Genomic DNA, 19,609 nt, shown 5'->3' on the forward strand with positions numbered 1-19,609 from the left:
AGAAAAAAGTATATAAATATATATATATATATATACACATACATATATATATATACATTTTAAAAATTGGAAGCAGTTTAGTTGAAGTTAAGTTAATGTAAGAAAGAGATGATTAGCAGTGGCTTGATGGGATTGGTCCAACTTGGATACAGAGAAGGTACCTGCCTCCCCAGGATGATTTGAGGGGGACTAAAAAGTCCAGCTTTGGGGGAAAGCACTGTTTCCTTTTTGTCAGCTCCTGAAAACAAGCCTTAGCTTGGCTGGCCAGCAATTTTAGCATAATTGTTCTCGCCTCAGTTTCACATCCTGTTCACTTCCACCTCCACAGCTAAACCGACTCCACTCACTATTCTCCAAAGAAATATACTTCACAGCTAATCATAGCTTATAGAAATATCCTACTCTTCTAACTTTCAAGGCCAGCTTATTTTGGAGGGACAATGGATCTTGCTGATTCTGCTTATGTATTCATGTGAAAATCACTAACAGTCCTCAAGTTTCAAGTTTCTGCTAAAATGCTCAAGTAAATTTTGCCCTCTGTGAAGAAGCTAAGTATTGATCCTGTGGTTCCTGCAAACCTCTGACACAATACTGCAGACCCTGAGGGCACGTGAGAGCCAAGGGCATTGCCATGGGTCTGGAGTCGCAGCGAGAGCAGTGCCTCTGGAACCAGCAGGCGGCTGTGAATGGGTCTCAGCCAACTGGCTGCCTCGTGAAGCGATTCCTTGCCTTAGATGGAGGTGGTGTGGTTGAGACCTTCAGGCCACCCAGTGACAAATGCTGCAGTCTGTTTCTCTCCTCTCTCAGGACACAGAGAGGCCAGTCTTGCTTGAGAACAGTCCCTGCCTTCTCAACACCCTCCCCATGAAGGGGGTGGGGAGAGAGCACACATTTCTGTTCTATGTACAGTTAAGGACACGGTCCTGCTGGACTCCTACTTGTCCCCTCCATGTCACCTGCCGGCCATGAAGAGCTCAGGGCTCCACCTGCTCACCCCTGGACACAAAAGAGACCACCCCCATTCTCTTTTCTACTTCTCTCTTCAACATCAGTTCTCACCAACCTGCATATGCCCTCAGCAAAATTTCTCAGCATCTCACCTGAACACTAGCTTCTTCCTCTTTTTCTTTAAGTGCAGTGAGGTGAAAGTTGGACTCAATACATATATATATATAAAAATCTATAATAGAATAGAAAATAGAAGATGGCAAGGGGAGAGTATAGCTCAGTGGTAGAGCATATGTTTAGCATGCACGAGGTCCTGGGTTCAATCCCCAGTACCTCCAGTAAAAAAAATAATAATAAATAAATAATTTTTTTAAAAAAGGAAACAGTACATGGCAACTTTATTTCTTGTAAAGGTTTTCCACGGGCCTTATCCTTTCCTTCTGACATAGCAAATGCAACAGCTAAACCTGATTTTCACAATAAGAAGAAAAATAATGCAACTGCTCTGATTCTTTGAGAGAAGACAGCATTGATTTTCATCCTCTGCAGGGAGCTGTGTTGCTGAACGATATGCCAGTGGTGGAGGTAAGGGAGGCTGTGATGGCATCCAAGTTTCAAAAACCTCAGAGAAGGCAGTGGTGTGGCAGCCATCCCCTCCATCACTGGTAATCAGTCTGTATGCTATCGTGAGAGTTTATTCGCTTCGTATTTCCTCAAAGAAAATCACTGGAGTTTAACTTCTATGGTCCTCTTTTCTGTCATTTACTCCAACATGCTTGCTGCACTGGCTGGCATCAAGGAAGTCCGTTGGGAACTACACGTAGGAAGAGAGGTGGGGAAACAAGATGTAGAAGCTCTTGTGTTCTCCACTTGATTATGCAGAAGACAGTGTGCTTAAAATCCATGCAATTTTCTGGAACAGCATTAAACAAGGTGCTCGGTATATCCGCATAATTTCTGAAGCAGGTTCAGGCATGTTGAGCAGGATGTGTATTTAGTTGCCCTTGCTCTTCAGAGAAAAAAATTCAGGTGGGTAATTGAGCATTTCTACTAAAGTACGGGGCGGACTGGGATGTAACAGATCACAAACAAGCTGAGCATAAAGGCTGCAACTGCTCACTCTTTTGGGGGGAAGGTCCAGAAAGCATATGCAAGGTTAAATTATTATTTTTAAAACCTTCCAGTCATTGATTTGGTCCTGAACTGTTATCCACTTTCTCTCTATGGAGTTCCGTTCTTCAAATGGAGATTTTTGCTCTGTAGGACTTCCAGTAACTGTCGTCTCCACTTCCTGTTCATTCATTCATTAGGACACTGCAGCCTTTTCTCTTAGGAAAACATAATGGGTTCACTAAGTGCTTATACCAGTGGCCGTTTCTCTCATAATGGTGCTGCCGTGAAAGCCCCATTCTTCTTTTCCTGTTGTCTGTTATCGTCACTGTATGTGTACAGTAATCCTAGATTGTAAGCCTGCAGGGTTAGATGGCTAGAAATTATTTCTCTTAGAAGACAGTGTCTGGTGAAGAGTGGTCCAGACAGGTTGATAAGGACGCACTTGAATACATACGGAAGAAAGGGACCAAATCACGGGCAAGGCTGAGCCCTGAAATGGAAATTTTGTAAGCAATCTATGACTGGAGGCCAACCTCAGTACAGGGAGGAAAAAAAAATAAACTTGTCAGTGATGTGACCAGAATGCCAGTCAACATCAAGGCCATGTGGCCACCAGCCTAGAACCTAGAGCAGAAAAGACACTTTTGACTGAAGAGCCAGCCTTCACATTAACTAGAAGACAGGTGTAGGCAATGCTCAGGCAATGCAATTTCAACACAATAAATGACTTCGGTCGAAAGCCCATTATTTCAGAGCTGCCTCTCCTGCCTCTCCTGCCCCTCCACCCTTGGCCGGATTTGACTTTTTCTTAGGATAATGTAGTGTTTGAATTCACTGTTTGAATCCAATGATTGTTTCATTCATCTCCCTTTCTATATACATTTGAACATTTCCAAACTTGTCATAGTTACCTTGGGTGACGGGATCTGGGTCAGCTCCAGACTGAGTGGTTAAAGAAAGTTAATTTAAACTGCAATTTATTTAATTTTAATTATTTTGTTTGTTTGTTCATTGTGGGGGGAGGGTGGTTAATTAGGTTTGTTTGTTTAGTTTGTTTAAACGGAGGTGCTGGGGATTGAACCCAGGACCTTGTGCACGCCAAGCACACACTCTACCACTGAGCTATAACCTCCCCTAAACTTCAGTTTACATCTGCAGGGTCGACCACCTTCCTCACCCGCTGAAAGCTGCCCTGCTGTGGACACACTGCCTTCCTTCCCACCAGCTATTTCCCATCTTTCAGGAGACACTCCCAGCTCCATGGGAGTGCATCCCACCATCGGCCCTTCCTCAAATGGTCTGTTTTGGTGCAAAATCACCGCCTTCCTCACCGCCACCCCATCAATTAATGTCAATACTCAACACATACAATTCCAAAGAAGTAATTATTGGCGTTCGATTTTCCTACGGTCAGTTGTCAGGGTATTATATGTTGCATAGCGACACCTTCTGGTGAAGGGTCACAATAGCATGTTGAATGCACCAGGCTCTTCGAGCACACTGCAAACATCAAAATGGGAAGAAAAAAAGAAGAAGGAGAAGAAGGAAGGCAAAGAGAGGAGAGAATGAAGGAGGGAAATGCTGGGAGCTTTGCACGTGATATCAGAGGAATGCGTCCTCACTCATACAGGACCCTGCTTTGTTTTAAGAAAAGAGGTCAATTCAGATCTTTCAAAGGGTTTTGCTCTACGTGTAAATGGAAAAATGGGTCAATGACTAGAGGGAAAATGGTATCAAGAAAGAATCTTTTAAATAGAAGGGGAAAATAATAGTGTGTTTGTAGGCTGATTGGAACAGTCCAGTAGAAAGAGAGAAAGCAATTATGCAAGTGAATGAAAGGAGAGCATCTGGAAGAGCGTCCCTGACAGATGAAAGGGATGGAATCTAGTGCGTAAGTAAAGGAACTGGCCTTACACAGGCGCGCAGACCAGACACCAAATAGTCACAGAAGGAAAAGCGAGTGTCTGTGTGCAGACGCCGCCAGTGAGCAGAGGCAGTGCTGGAAATTTGAAAAGCTATCTTCTGGTTCCTCCAGCTCTCAGCAAAATGTGAAGCAAGGTTATCAGCTGAGAGCGAGCACAGGCAAGAAGTACAGGAAATCTGAGAAAAGATGTGTGTAGTTCTCCAAGAGAGAATTTCAATGGACCAGGGAAAAGCAGTGTGATATTGTTTAAAGATCCTAAATTTGTTTTTATTTAAGTACAGTCAGTTACAATGTGTCCATTTCTGGTGTACAGCACAATGTCCCAGTCATGCATATACATACATATATTCGTTTTCATATTCTTTTTCATTAAAGATTATTACAATATATTGAACATCATTCCCTGTGCTCTACAGAAGAAACTTTTTAAATCTATTTTTATGTATAGTGGCTAACAGTTGTAAATCTCAAACTCTCAGATTTATCCCTTCCCTCCCCCTTTCCCCAATAACCATAAGATTGTTTGCTATGTCTGTGAGTCTGTTTCTGTTTTGTAGCTGAGTTTATACTGTCCCTTTTTTCTTTTTTTTTTTTTTTTTTTTAAGATTCCACGTATAAGTGGTATCGTATGATGTTCTTCTTTCTCTTTCTGGCTTATTTCACTTAGACGATCTCTAGTTCCATCCATGTTGCTGCAAATGGCATTTTTTATGGCTGAGTAGTATTCCATTGTATAAATATACCATAACTTCTTTATCCAGTCAGAAAGATCCTAAATTTAAACTGAGCCTTGATGGTTGTTCTTCTACAGCCATGTTCAGTATAAGGATGCAGGTGAGGCGAAGGCCAAGAATTGGATTTCACCCTAGTTATGGTTGTGCCTGTCATGTACAATAATTAGGGAGCAAGAGAGTGGAGGGCTTGCCTTCCTAAAGAGCCAGGCAACATTAATAGTCTTTCCCATTGAGACTCATGTTTTTAATTGGCTCCATTTATTATTTGTTTATTTACTCTTGGATAAATTGAAAGATTCTGGGGACACTGACGTCACTAAGTTATTCTTTGTGTATAAGCCATCTCCTTTCTGTTCTTTTGGTTTTCATTCATGAAGGAAGTTTTTATTTGTCTTTTCACCTAGGATATTATCTTTAATAAGATGACTGTATCCAAAGCCTCAGACTTTAGACACTGCAGAGAGGAGGAAAAATTTTTAAGGGAGGTTGCAATAACATAGGTGGGCAGGACTGTGATGCTATTTTTCATGGCCTAATGGTTTCTAAAACGAATCTAACTCATTGCATATATTATAAAAGACCCATGACTATATCCACAGAAATTTTTCATTAACTCACTTAATGAATTTATATTGCATATCTATTGTGTACAAAACATTGTGCTAGGCAAGCACCGATGTGACTTGGGAAGAGGATAGGATTATAAAAGAGAGATACTTACAGTCTAAAAGTCTAGGTATTTGCAAATCCAAGGGTATTTGCAGCCTAAAGCAGGGAATTAGTATACTTATGACAAATGTTGTGCAAGGCAGGAGAAAGCAAGCACTACACACGAGTTCCATGACATTTATTCACCTAACTCACCTCTGTCTACCACACTGGGCCTGAAACACCCTAGGCATCTGATGGATACAGCAAATCAGTAAATGCAATAAAGATACAAGTGAGTTAGGATGAGCGGCTCAGGGTAACCCAGGCCCCTGCCCTGTGACCACTCAGCTCAAGCCAAACAGCTTGGCAACTGGTATTTGTCCAAGCACATGGCATAGATCAGCCATACTTTAGGGAAAGGCTATTTTCAACATGTATGAGGGCAGGCGTGTTTAATTTGGTGGAAGCCAGCCTATGGGTAAAGTCACCACCTGAGAGGACTGAGTAAGGAGAATGAGTGGGTGGCAGAAGGCAGAACCAGGGCTATACTTCACCAGGCATTTCTTACCTTTAGCTTTCCTTTGGGTGTGACAATAACTTCCTTGTTGGTTAAGCCAGTTTGAGGTGGATTATCTTAACTCTTCAGCTGAAGGTTTCCTTACAGATTCACAAATCAGTGGTTCCCAAACATGTATGCATATTGGAATCACCTGGAGACCTTCAAAAGGTCCTGATGCCTATACAGATGGCCAACAGGCACATGAAAAAATGCTCAGTATAGCTAATTATAAGAGAAATGCACATCAGAACTACAGTGAGGTATTGCCTCGCACCAGTCAGAATGGCCATCTTTCTAAAGTCCACAAATGATAAATGCTGGAGAGGTTGTGGAGAACAGGGAACCCTCCTACACTGTTGGTGGGAATGTAATTTGGTGCAGCCACTATGGAAAACAGTATGGAGATTCCTTTAAAAACTAAAAAAATTTACCATATGATCCAGCCATCCCACTCCTAGGCATATATTAGAGGAAACTCTAATTCAAATAGCTACAATCACCCCAGTGTTGATAGCAGCACTATTTACAATAGCCAAGACATGGAAGCAACCTAAATGTATCGACAAATAATTGTATAAAAAAGTTGTGAGATGTGTGTGTGTGTGTGTGTGTGTGTGTGTGTGTGTGTGTGTGTGTGTGATGGAATACTACTCAGCCACAAAAAAGGATGAAATAATGCCATTTGCAACAACATGGATGGCCTTAGAGACTACCATACTAAGTGAAGTAAGTCGGATAGAGAAAGACAAATATCACATGATATCACTTATATGTGGAATCTAAAAAAAGGAGACAAATAAACTTATTTACAAAACAGAAACAGACTCACAGACATAGAAAACAAACTTATGGTTACCAAAGGGGAAAGGGGATGGGGAGGGACAAATTATGAGTTTCAAATTAGCAGATAAAAACTACTATATATAAAATAGATAAACAACAAGGTTCTATGGTATAGCGCAGGGAACTAAAATCAATAACTTGTAATAACCAATAATGAAGAAAAATATGTATGTGTATGTATAAGTATGACTGAAACACTATGCTCTACACCAGAAACTAACACAGCATTGTAAATCAGCTATACTTCAATTTAAAAAAAAAAAAAAAAAAGAATTTCTAGATTAAATTGGTCTTTGGGGGAAAAAAAAAAAAGTTGCTGAAGCCCGTGTTGCAGAGATTATGATGTATTGCTCTGGTGTGTGCCTGGGTGAGCAAATGAATCTCTCAGCTCCTTCTTTTCTGGAGATTCCTAAGAAAGTATCACTGCCCAAGACCAGAATGGCCATCTTTCAAAAGTCCACAAACGATAAATTCTGAGCCTCCTCAAAGTGACAGCGAATAGGTGATCCCACCCAGACGCTGTACACACACCCCCATCCCCCAAGGAAGGGGGAATTTTTATGCTTTGCAGCAGGATTTGAGTTGCTCTGCAGCCACCTACTTGGATTTCTGCTTGATCCCCTTGTCTGTACCACATTTCAGAAGACAGGGGTTGGAGAGCCTTCTTTTTTAGTAAATGAGAACATAAATCTCTGTAAGCCACCTGCTTGTGGCCCCAAGGTGCCATAGAGAGTGGTCCCAAGGTGCCATAGTGAGTGGTCCCAACTGCTCATCAATAATTCCTTTCTTAAATGGTAGAATGGCTAACAGGAAAGAGACAGTGTGGGAGAGGAGGAATGGCGATCTGGCCACGCTGTTATCACGCTCTGACACCTCTAAGCCTCAGTGCCCCACTGGGTGGTAAACAAGAAAAAGAGTATTTTTCATCTATACAGTAGAGCTTTTGTGAGAGCGATTTGAGATAATGCATATGAAAAAAAATTCAAAATAAAAAAGTACTCAGTGAACATAAGTTATTTTTATAAGAGGTGCACAAAAAGTGAAGTCCAGATCTAACCCTAACAGACTCCACAGTGCCAGGAGGGTGAATGGCTCCGGGAGTTAAACCCTCTGCCAACCCCCTCTCTTTGACCTCCCCCTTCATCCCTCCGCTCACCACTCCACATAAAATATCAAGCTTGCTCTGTAAATAAAACTCAAAGGCATTCCTTGCCCCAAATCACTTTCCACCATATTGCCACCCCCGGAGTCCCACCCACGTAGGAACCCCAGGGCTGCAGCTAATAGGCAGAAAGGTTGTTTTGCTGCATTTTTTTCCCATAGGTTTTTAGAAGCACTCCGCTTTGTCATCAAGAGTATACCTCTGGGTACCAGAATGCTCCATCACTCCCCACTTGAATTATAATGTCTATCAAAAGAGGCATCTCTCGGGAGGCTTGAGTGCTAAGTGGAGAGTGATTTTTAGAGAGATGTGTGGGAAATGATTTCAACATTTGGCAGTTCCTAAAAGCAAGATGATTCAAGAAGTTGGTTTAAAAAAAAAAAAAAAAACACACTTGATCAGCTCATTCTGCTATTCCCTGATTTCTGCAAATGCTTTGTCATTGGAATATCACATTTGGTAGTTGCACCAAAGTAGAACTTTCAGAAAGCAGAGGATTCTAACTTTTAGGGTTTTTTCCACCCATTTATCAAGTGTTTCACTTGTCACACACAAATATCTATATTCACCAGGAAATCAATCTTTCTTTTACAGATCTCTCCATTAAAATATACCGTTCTGAAACTAAAGACATAGACAATGCCCCGAGAATCAGAACAACCGAAAAGACGGCAAAAATGCACAAAATGTCAACCATGAGACGAATATTCGATTTGGCAAAGCATCGAACCAAAAGATCAGCATTTTTCCCAACTGGGATTAAAGTCTGTCCACAAGAATCCATGAAACAGATTTTAGCCAGTCTTCAAGCTTATTATAGATTGAGAGGTAAGGAAAGAGACAGCCTGTTCAGCCTTTTGTCCTTTTCATCCTTCCCTTTCATCCATCCTGAAGTTGTCTTCAGCCCAGAACTTCCAGATTCTCTCATTCAGTCATGAAGAGTTATAAAAATCAGCCAACCGATCTGAGAGTTATGGATAACACACATTCGGAGCTGTGGAAGAGATGCACTCTAAAATGTTTGAAAACCATGTCCTGTGTTACACAGAACCATCAGGGTGTTTAACAAGTCACCAGAAAGCCTTGGCCTCCAGGTTTAACCTCTTTTTTGCATCCTTGCCGAAGCCCAGTATTGAATTCTCCTGTTGCTATGAAGTAAGAAGCACAGGAGGACTGCCGTGTCAGGAATTAGAGCTGATTTATGACTTAAGATTTTACTTTTCCACATCACAATCCACATCCTCTCTCCTGTCTTTTGGGGGCGGGGGGTAATTATGTTTGTTTATTTATTTTTGTTTTATTTATTTTTGGATGGAGGTACTGGGGATTGAGCCCAGGACCTCGTGCCTGCTAAGCATGCGCTCTACTACTGAGCTATACCCTCCCCAGCCCACTTGATAAATTTAAGTAGTTCATTGCTGGTCCAACAATAACGTCTGATGCTGGGAAACTCGGAGGCACATCTGAGCGCAGAAGAGGTGCAAATGAGCAGTGCTTACCAAGATATAATGCAGAGGGGTTAACGGATTTATGACACAATTACTGTGGTTTCCAGCAGAGTTACGGCGCAGTTTTTCACCCCAAGACAGCATTACAGGACTCTTAACAGCATTCCCAGAAATCACTGTGGAGTTCAGTCACACCACAGCCGTCAGTGGCTGTCCACTTTCCATGGATGAAAAAATTCCCATGGCTTCTTCTTTAAACAACAGGAAAGAATCTTTGGTAGCTGCTAATAAATTCCCCCAGGTAGCTCCAAAAAATGCAAAGTATCTTGTTTGGCTGAATCCTAAACTCAATTCACCTTACATGTGAAAGTTGAAGAGGTTTACTGATTTCTACCTCGATCATAATAGGTGTTCGCTTCCATTCCAAAAAGCACAGTCACCTGCTCTATTTCAAGCCTACTGACTCAAGCGAGCTGGTTCAGTTCTAGCCTGTGATGTGTGGCACGTGATGACAACTGAAAACCACTTCACCAAGCTCTTAAGCATTTCCATCTATAGATGTGCAGGGGTTGAATTAATCTGGGGAGCTCTTACTGGGTCTGGGAGGCATAATTAACTAGCAGTATCAGAAACATCAAGCCCCAAGTTCCTCATATGTTTCATTTTATGGAAGTAAAGAGATACTTGCTTTCCGACAGAAGCCACACCCACAGAGAAATCAGTCCTGGATCAGAGTCAGAAAGAGGACTCTAATCATAGAAAATTGAGTGAGCTATGTTAATATTCTAAGGTCCTACCCAGCACCTCTGCAGAGCAGTTTCTCAGTAAATGCTGCTTGATGGATACAGGAGGCAAAGAGGTCATTGGGAATGCAAAAAAAAAAAAAAAAAAAAAGACAGCGCTACATGTAAAGTATTCATTTTGGATGTGCCTACACATTGATCAGTTAATGACACTGGTCAATTTCATGTTATTTGTTAACAGATAGAAATAATAAATGTATAACATTACATGCATTACATTGTATATCAACAGAGCTATTGCTATTTTCGTGTAACTTTTAATTCTTTATGACATCCGCAGATAGAATTCATCACAGGTATTTGTAGAATAGACTATTGCAGCAACCAAATTTTTAGCTCTGAATTTGATTCTTAGCTTTTTATTCTTAATTAGGTTTGCCTCTTTCGTTCTTGCTTCCCTGGGTGAAACAAGCTACTGTTTTTCTCGCCACAGCAACGACAGCCCATTATCTTTACAGCTGCCACTGGTGATAGGAAATTTTATTCCTCATCAGTCTGGGTTTCTTAAGTTGAACAAATTGGTTCACAAAGAAGCTAGACGGAAGACACAGCTACAAAGCAGGGTTTCTTTGACAGAGTAACCTGTTTATTCTTCTCATAGCTGCCTTTACAAAATGATCAGTTAACATCTTTCAAACTTAGGGGAGACAGCGTCCACATTCCTCAAATCAAATGGAATACTGGGCTATTTCTTTTCCCAATGCTTCAAGCAACACAAGCACGAAAGTTCTGAGTTCCTGTTAGAATCATAAGCACGTTCGTCAGGAAGCACAGAGAGAGTCAAGGTTGTGTCTGGCAGTTCCCCAGGCAGAACCCTGAGCTCCCACCCAGACCAACTGCCTCCTTGGTGCCTGCGTCCTTTCGGAGTTCTTTGTGAGTCCTTCCGCGACTTCACCCCTCCCCATGTCTCTTCCTCTCCCTCTCCCTCCGTCTCTCCCCTCTCTTTCCAAAGGCGATCTTTCTTTCATGTTAATGTGTGACCTAGAGACAGTTCAAGATGCAGGGAGTCCTAGTTCTTGCTGCTCGAAGTGCTGTTCACAGGCCGGAGCACCACATCACCCGGGCACTTACTAGAAATGCAAATACTCAGACCCCACACCAGACTGACTTCATAATCCGCATCTTGTAAGATGTCCTGCTCCATTGCCTGCCACCCCTTCTCCCACCTCAGGGACACATAAGACCCTCATTCCCATTAAAATCTGATTTTCACAAAGGCTCTGAGAGAATGTTCTCCCTGAAACATGAAGGTCTGAAGCTGCTTGAAGAATTGTTCCTGGGGGACATGGTAGTTTACAGGGATCAGAAGGTTAGGGAGCAGGGTCTTTTCTTCAGACTATGTTGGAGGGGCAGGTTTTTTGGTGACTCCTCTGATGTCATTTTTCTGTCTCCTGGAAGCTCAGCACAAAGCAGGAGGCACAGAATCCTTCTGTGATCCGGAGACAGGAGCACCAGCCCACGACCCACTGCAAGAGTCATCCATCCTTACGGAGAGAACATCAAATAAAAACCTTGAATGCTGAGGCATCAAAGGCTCTCAGGGCTGAGAGGAGCCTGAAAACCTCTGAAAAGTTGGATTTTTCTCACCTTTTGGTTTATTGTTCTGCACCATCCTTCTCCAATCCACTGAGGAGGATTGCCACAAGGATTTTGGAGAAACCAGAGCCTTGGCTCCCCAGTCTTCTCACACTTGCTTGAAATCTGACCACAGAGCCTCAGCCTTTCTGCTGAATGTCTCACTCAGGGCTCTTTGAGGATGTAGGAAGAATCCCAGGGAACACAGAGCCCAAATGTGGAAAACTGGACGGCATTTTGCACCCACTCCTGGCTCTGTGGGCTCTGGTCATGCTGCTGCTAGTGAACGACCTGAGCTTCTGTTGGCCTGGAATTCTCTTTCCCTCTTAGAAAGCTAAGAGAAATCCAGACATGGACCAAGTGTGGAGTGATGTAGGCAAGTCTCTGAACTGGTCCTCTCACACCATGTTCCTCCCCACGACCCCTTTTCTCTGCACGGCAGTCACAGGGTTTTCTATAGAAAGTCAGATGATGTCAGCTTCTGCCCCCTATTCTTCCAGAGGTAAAAATCAACAGATTATCATTGCTTACAACCAAAGTCATGTAATTTTTTTTCCTAACTTAATCCCTCAAATAATTTTTAGATTGTGTGCCCTCTTGCATGCTTTTCAGTTGACATCTAAAGTTTTTCATCATAAGCTTAAGTAACTGGAGAAGATGTAACTTTTGGTGAGTTGTAAATACTGATACTGAAAATAAATAGGAATCAGAGCATTCTTGTGTGTACAGTGGAATCTACCATGGACACTCAATACTTCCCATCAAATACTCTTTACAAATTCAGGAACAAACTCTTCCTGACAGCTGGTGATGTCACAGGGCCCCCTGTTCTCCACACACCCACATTTTCACCCCACTTCCCACTGCTGAGTCTTATTTTCATCTAATTTATGTCATACTGCAAGTCTGCTATGGGTTGCTCTAAAATACTTCTCAGGAACAAAAATATGTACATAAATTGAAATTTCATTTTTTTACCTATTTCCTATGACTGTAGGCTTTATGTGTACAAAGAAATTTCTTCTGGATTCAGTTGCATTTATAATTATTTTACTATATAATTGATGAAAGCATATAGATAAAGATTTGACAAAATTTTTTAATTTTTTGTTGACAGGTGGGTGTAAGATCAGATATCGATTTGGGGTTCTAACATTTATAAATCCAAAATTAGGGACAAGGCTTTGGAAAGGGACGAGTTTAAATGAAGGGCCTGTAGCTTAAGCTCCACCTACTTCTGCCGCTGGATAGATGGGGTGGCTTTGGTTCTGTTCCTCTAGGAGCTCATGTGCCATGACTTATTATTTATGTTACGTATTGTTAAAATGAGACAGGATTTAATATTGATTTAATCCCTCTTCTTTTACTTAGTTTCACTTAAATGCTGAGAAAACGTGTTACATAAATTAGTAGATGGGAACAGATGGAGCTTTGTTATAGTAAGATGCTTATTCTTTAAGTCCCTGCAGCATTTCGCGCTAGCAATCACATCCCGATCTGCCATCATTATTTTTAATGATCTATCAGCTGTTGACTCCATTAGGACTTCTTCTAATGTGTTGAAAGCAGAGAATCAGAAACTGCCCTACTTAACAAAAACTGTGTGTTACCCTCGACTAAGTTCACTCCCTTTCTTAACCTCCAGCACAATCATTTCAAATCTTCCCTTTGTGTGACAACTTAGGAGCACTGTGCCTCAGTGAGACCAGGGATGGATGGATGGGAGAAGAGTGTGGCCGAAGGGCAAGTGAGGAAGGGAAGCTGTGTCCTCAGGCAGACCAATTTTAGGAAAGCATCATAGGAAAGTTGAGACCTCGAATTTGATTGTCTTAAAGCTGTCCATGCACCTGTCTACCCCTTGGAAAGTCTGCAAATCCAGCCAGGTACCTGTGCCCGAGTTTGAAGACTACTAGTCTACCATCCCAACGCAGCCTGTGGGACCCCCACCATGTCTTCCTGTCTTCATCCTCTGTTACTCTCAGCCTCCCTCCGGCCACAGTGACCTCCTTGCTCTCTCTCTGATGCTCCCAGCAGCCTCCAGCTTTGGGGACTTTTCCCAAACTGTTCAATGAGATCTTCCTTCACCATCCTATTATAAATAGTAGTCTTATACACAGACACATGCACACACATTCCTATCTCCTTCTTTTATTTTTCTCCACGGCACACATAAGGGCTCTATAAATATTTGCTAAATGAATTCATCTTTGTGGATGGTGAACTAGTGTATCGACATAAGCCAAGGCAGAGCATTCCATGTTTAAGCTTGTGCTTGGGTTGGGAGATGTGAACTGCTAATCTTCTAAGGATGTGACCACTTACCCCTCTTCCGGGCGCTGCCTTGCAGTGTGCCAGGAAGCCGTGTGGGAGGCATATCGGATCTTTCTGGATCGCATCCCTGACACGGGGGAATACCAGGACTGGGTCAGCATCTGCCAGCAGGAGACCTTCTGCCTCTTTGACATCGGCCAAAATTTCAGCAACTCCCAGGAACACCGGGATCTTCTTCAGGAGGTGAGCTTAAAGACACCGTGTGTTTGGAACCCGGGCCAAAGGGCTCCCAGGCCTCCAGCCCTTGCTCCTTGTGAAATGGTTTCCCCAGCATAAGAGTTGGTTGAAGTAATGCTTAGAGAGATTGGATAAGGCCAACAGGAATCTTCTTTCTGCAAAATAGCACTGGAGAGGTAGTTTGAAGTGAAGTTAAAGGGAAACGGGGATGAAAATAGACTTTAGCTCTCCAGTTGGCATTATCTCTTGGTAAAATTACTTTTTATCTTTCTGCAGAGAATAAAACAGAGAAACTTCCTTGAGAGGTAAGTACCCAAAATAGAGTGTGGCGTGCTCTTGTATTTGAAAGATCACACGAGGGAGTGAGACTGAGCTATTGTGCTTCGTATTATTTCAGCCACTGAGACTGTTACCCCAAAGGAAAAGAAAAAAAGACCCCAGTTCTTGTCATGCCAGGAAGATAAGATTACAGACAGGAGACGGAGCGTTGTGTAGCGAAAGATTTTAAAGGATTTATTTCGGAAAAGAAAAGTACGTCTCCAAGAATGGGAGGCAGGTTGATCCAAGGGGGAAAAGCAGTGGTCCCTGCCCCTTCTCTTACACCTTCATTTAGAGGTGGTCTCCTGATTGATTGACGGCTCTTGCCCCTGGAGCGCTTAGTCATGATCGTCCCCTTTTGCGCATGTCCTTACCCGTGATGCACACAGACAAACCCATAGAGGGGCCTAAAACACAATGTTAATTGTATTACAACGAGCGCTGGGTCCTGTGTGGTCAAGTCCTTCTCGCTAACAAGCAGTTGCGGCTGTTGGGTTTTAATCTTTTTTTTTTTTTTTTTGGCTGGCACTCATTTAGACGAAGTAAAGTCCCTTCTTTATGCTGGAGGCAGGCATAACACCATTTTCTGGACCATCGTCCCTCTCCTCCATCTATCTGCTTATTGCCTCCATTTATCTAACTACCAAACAAGACCCATGTAGGTTATTCTGACAGATAATCTATGCATATATTGTGCTGAAGATAAACTACATAAAAGAGAAAAACAGATAGACCGTATAGATTGAGATAGATGTTTGCACTATGTTTGCAGATAAAATGAATGTGTTACTATGTAATAAGTACCTAATGTGTTTTTTTAACTGATAAGCTATAGAGCAATTAAAATAGTTTAATTTTTAGAAGTTATGGAAACATGTTAGCTACCTCAGGAAAATATTGAATGCAGTCAGAGAGGAACCTGAATTTTGAACTCACTTGGTATTCTGTAAAGTGTTAGTATTTTTCAAACTAAATTACTGAAGCACTGAGCTGTCTTCAACAGGAACTGAATATCAAATAAGAAAATCGAAATACAAAAAAAAAAAAAAGGAAAGGAAAAGCACGTTCAATAAAATGATTAAAGAAGAGAGATGCTGTTGCCAAACTCTAAACTCGCAAATTACATACATCTTACAGCATTTGGCAATCTGAATCTCAAGATAATAATACTGCAAAGAGGGAGACAAATTCGGCTGTACGAATTACTGACAATCTTTACGATGCTTTTCACATTTGTTCCTTCATTTCAATTCCCTTTGCCAAAACTTGGTCCAGGACCTTATTAATTTACACTGTGAAAAACGTCAAAACTGATCTCCCTAACAGATTTCCCTGCTTCTAATCTCTTCCCCTCCTTAACTTGCATCAGCGCTGCTGGAGTAGTAAGTCTGAGATATTCCTTTTACATTGTGCCTTGTGCAAAGGCTTTCTGAGAAGTTCCCACATCTTCCTCTCCCCCTTCTGAGTATCCACTCCCCACCCTTCCCTACCTGCTCTGTGCTCAGAGCGCTGAGCCAGAGGGACTGACTCGAGAGCATCCCCTGGCCTCCGACTTCCAGGAAGGGCCAGCCAGTGGTGAGCGGGAGATCGGAGGGCGGGAGCAGAGTGAGGTGAGCGCATGTGTCTTCTTCTCGCGCCCCCAGCCTGCAAAATCCTCCAGGGCTATGGGCCTGCGTCAGCTTCAGCCCACCTCCTGCCAGGCAGCCCTCTCTTTCCACAGAGCCTTCTCTGTCCCTGGTTGGAGGTAGCTGCTCCATCCTCTCACCTCTCCTGGAAGAGGAGGGCTTTTAGCACCTCACTGTTTCCAGCCCTGGGCTCTGCACTCACCCTTCTGATTGCTCTTGCACTCTTCCCACCACTTAGTAAGTAAGTAATGCCTTTATTAAACTGCCCCGCTGAGTGAACCATCTGTTCCCCGTCAAGACCTTCACTGAGAAAGAGGCCAAACTAATTCATCAGGGTCCTTCGCCCCCTGATCTTCCTAACTTCGCCTCCATGAACCAGGGCCCCGCCGCTGCCACCATGTCCCTTCCTCACTGCGCCCAGTCTGCACCCTACTCACCCTGGACTCTGACCACAGCCCTTTCCTCTCCTGGAGAACCTGCCTTCCCCACTCCACCCACCCAAATGCTGCTCTCCTTTCAACACCCAGGAGGGTCCCGCCTCCCCGTGATGCCTAAACAGCCCACTTGAGCCTCCAACAATCTCTCCCTACTTTGAATCTTGCAGTCTCTTTGGCACTTACATCTGTATTTCACACTTTCTTGCTCTACCCTGCTTCCCTGTGAGAGTATAAACTCCTCCAGGGCAGGAACTGTTTTATATTTCTCCACCAACTGCCAGAGTACATGAGCAACGTCCTCATACACTTATGGCACGTAATAGATCTTGCTATGTATATCTAGCCACGCTTTTACATTTTAAAAAGTTATTGCCAGAAGGAATAATGTGATTCAGGAAAATTTTACTACTAGAGTATTCATTTTGCTCACAAGACACAGAGATATTGACTCTTCTGATTTAAATACAGGATGATACTTACTGACTCCTCCATGTCCAAAGATTAAGAAGGCAAAACTGAGGTCATGCACAAGAAAAATATTCAACAGAATGTAAAGACTTGATAGGGAAACATTAAAAATTACAGGGAACAATTCCCCAAGCCAGAAAGAGAAAGATGCAGACTCATTCCATCCACTCCCGTGCCTGCCAGCTTGCTAAAAGAAAGAAGCAATAAGAGACAAACATTTACATTATCTTTGGTTACCAAGTTGTTTTTTTAAAAAAAAAAAAAAAAAGAGAAAGAAAAGGAAAGGGCGGGGGAAACCTGTCTTTTCGTCCAAAACTTTTTAAGAAGACGAACAGACAATTTTCTCACCTAATTAGCCCACAAAGCTGCCAGTTTCAAATGAATTTGAATTAAAAGCTAATGGTGGGGGTGGTACAGCTCAGTGGTAGCGTGGGTGCTTAGCATGCAGAAGGTCCTGGGTTCAATCCCCAGTCCCTCTGTTAACAAACAAACAAATAAATAAGTAAATAAATAAACCTGATTACCTCTCCCCACCTAAATAAATAAATTAATAAAAATGAAAAAAGCAGATTTGGGGGGCTGTTGGCTTGTATCTAGTACAGTACCAGCATTTCAGTAACTACTCTTTTTGGGTGTTTTCTCTTTTACAGCAACGTAAAACAGGTATACCAGGGTGAGAGCCGTCCCATTCATAATTCTGGGGGGAGGATACCTGGCTATAAGCAAAGATCTATAAAGTACTAAACAAGGACGAGAATTGTCTACATTACAAATGCTGTGATGTTTGCTATCATGAGGGTTTACTAAATATGATCTCCATAAAAACCGCTAAGCACACAGCATAATACCAGCGAAAACAATTAAATAATTCCAAATTCCACTGCAGAGTCTGAGTCTGCATTTAGCTTGTGGGCACCAATATAACCATCCATGTTTACTGCTGATGGTCAGAGCCCACACAAGGCTGATCGCTATATCCTGTATGTTAGTCTTATTAGCACTTTGGCTAGAAGCGAGCATGGCAGAAATATGTAGGTGGTCCCATTGACTCTGGCCAGTCTAGATAACTCTGCAATAAGGGAGGACGTGGCCATTCCCTTTGGTCTTCCATCATCATGAGCCACTATTTGGGTCATACACTTAACCATAACTATATTGTACAAACACAGACACAATCCTTTGAGACCCAATAGCTTATAATGAGAAATCTTTCAGGGAGCTTCAATAGATACCACTACAACTACTCCTTTCTAAATAAAGTGTGCTAGAATGGGCCAATATCACATGCAGACAGCTCTATAACCATAACCTTGGACCTGCCCTTGGATATCGTCCACACTGACTCTCCCTGGTACTGCAAACCTACCCATGACTCCCTGGCTGGTTACCACTGCAGGCAATGATTCTGTCCAGAATAGGGATTTAATATACCAGCATTGTCCAGAAATCTATCTATTTCTCATTACCATAACCACAAGAGTTACTTAATGAGATAAAGTATCTATCTTAATGACTCTCTGAATTTGCAGATTTGAAGGTCTGAGATTTTTAGCAAGAATATTTCGGTCATAGATCATGTCATCTATTCTCTTTGATGTCAAGGACATAGTTGAAGCATATAGGACTATAAAACATCAGGCTCCCAAAACCATCTCTGCCTTTTATGGAAATGCTCCCCAGGACCACAAAAAGCCAAGATGCTTATGAAAAACCCAGGAGCCAAACATAATCGTTTTAGTGTCAGGGGTTGAATTATTTTTCAATGAATATATTAGAAGATTGCTTGTGTAATTAAAAAAAGTAGGTAGACTCAGTTTTAAAATATACTTTTTCTGTAATTTTCAAGTCATTGAGTATAGGCAAATTTAAATACATTCCCTCTATTTTCATGAAGTTCCTTTTCACTTCCCCTTTTTTATCTTCTATTGTGTTAATAGAAAGGAAGAAATATCCACAGAGGATACATTAGGAGAGCCTGGTGGAACCCCTGTGTTTTCAGCAGGTAAGCTCAGATCACCTCATTTCATCTGCTTCTGAACTTTAATTCAAATCATCATGAAAGCATGTTATTTGAAAAGCAATCCTCGGTTGAAGTTGACCCAGTTTATAATGCACTTTCTTAAAACTAACTTGTATTTCTAACCTTCTAAAATAATTTAAATTCATAGCATAAATCTTGGAAAATATAGAAAAGAACAAAGGCAAAACCAAATCACTCACCATCCTACATCTTGGAGGCAATTGTTACAATCTTTTCAAACAAACAAATTCAAGATAATGTACCTATGTGTCTTTTATATAGTCACAAAAAGAAAAATTAACCAGATCTCATGAGGCAAAACCATTTAACTGTTAACACATCTAAGGGAGCACCAAATTTGGGTCCTGGAAAGGAGTAATGAGGAATTTAAGTGGGATCAAGAGTATGAGTTATCTTTTGCTCAAGAACGTATCTACATGAGCTTAAAAGAAAATGAGTTCAGAGTGCACCTA

At 42.0% G+C, this 19,609-nt stretch overlaps 1 protein-coding gene and 1 non-coding gene across 2 annotated transcripts in view; one reads left to right on the plus strand and one right to left on the minus strand.

Annotated features, from left to right (window-relative positions):
• The window catches only part of IMPG1 (interphotoreceptor matrix proteoglycan 1), a 98,942-nt gene that overhangs the window by 14,554 nt on the left and 64,779 nt on the right, over positions 1 to 19,609 (plus strand). The window contains exons 2-5 of the mRNA XM_011000244.3: positions 8,529 to 8,762; positions 14,108 to 14,274; positions 14,545 to 14,573; positions 19,054 to 19,118. Of these exons, the coding sequence (XP_010998546.3) occupies positions 8,529 to 8,762; positions 14,108 to 14,274; positions 14,545 to 14,573; positions 19,054 to 19,118 (495 nt within the window). The remainder of the gene's footprint in view (positions 1 to 8,528; positions 8,763 to 14,107; positions 14,275 to 14,544; positions 14,574 to 19,053; positions 19,119 to 19,609) is intronic.
• TRNAA-GGC (transfer RNA alanine (anticodon GGC)) lies at positions 3,122 to 3,194 on the minus strand. Its single transcript has one exon. It is a non-coding gene; the product is annotated as a tRNA-Ala (tRNA).

The sequence above is a fragment of the Camelus dromedarius genome, chromosome 6 (assembly GCF_036321535.1).
Source record: "Camelus dromedarius isolate mCamDro1 chromosome 6, mCamDro1.pat, whole genome shotgun sequence".
NCBI classification, from domain to species: Eukaryota; Metazoa; Chordata; class Mammalia; order Artiodactyla; family Camelidae; genus Camelus; species Camelus dromedarius.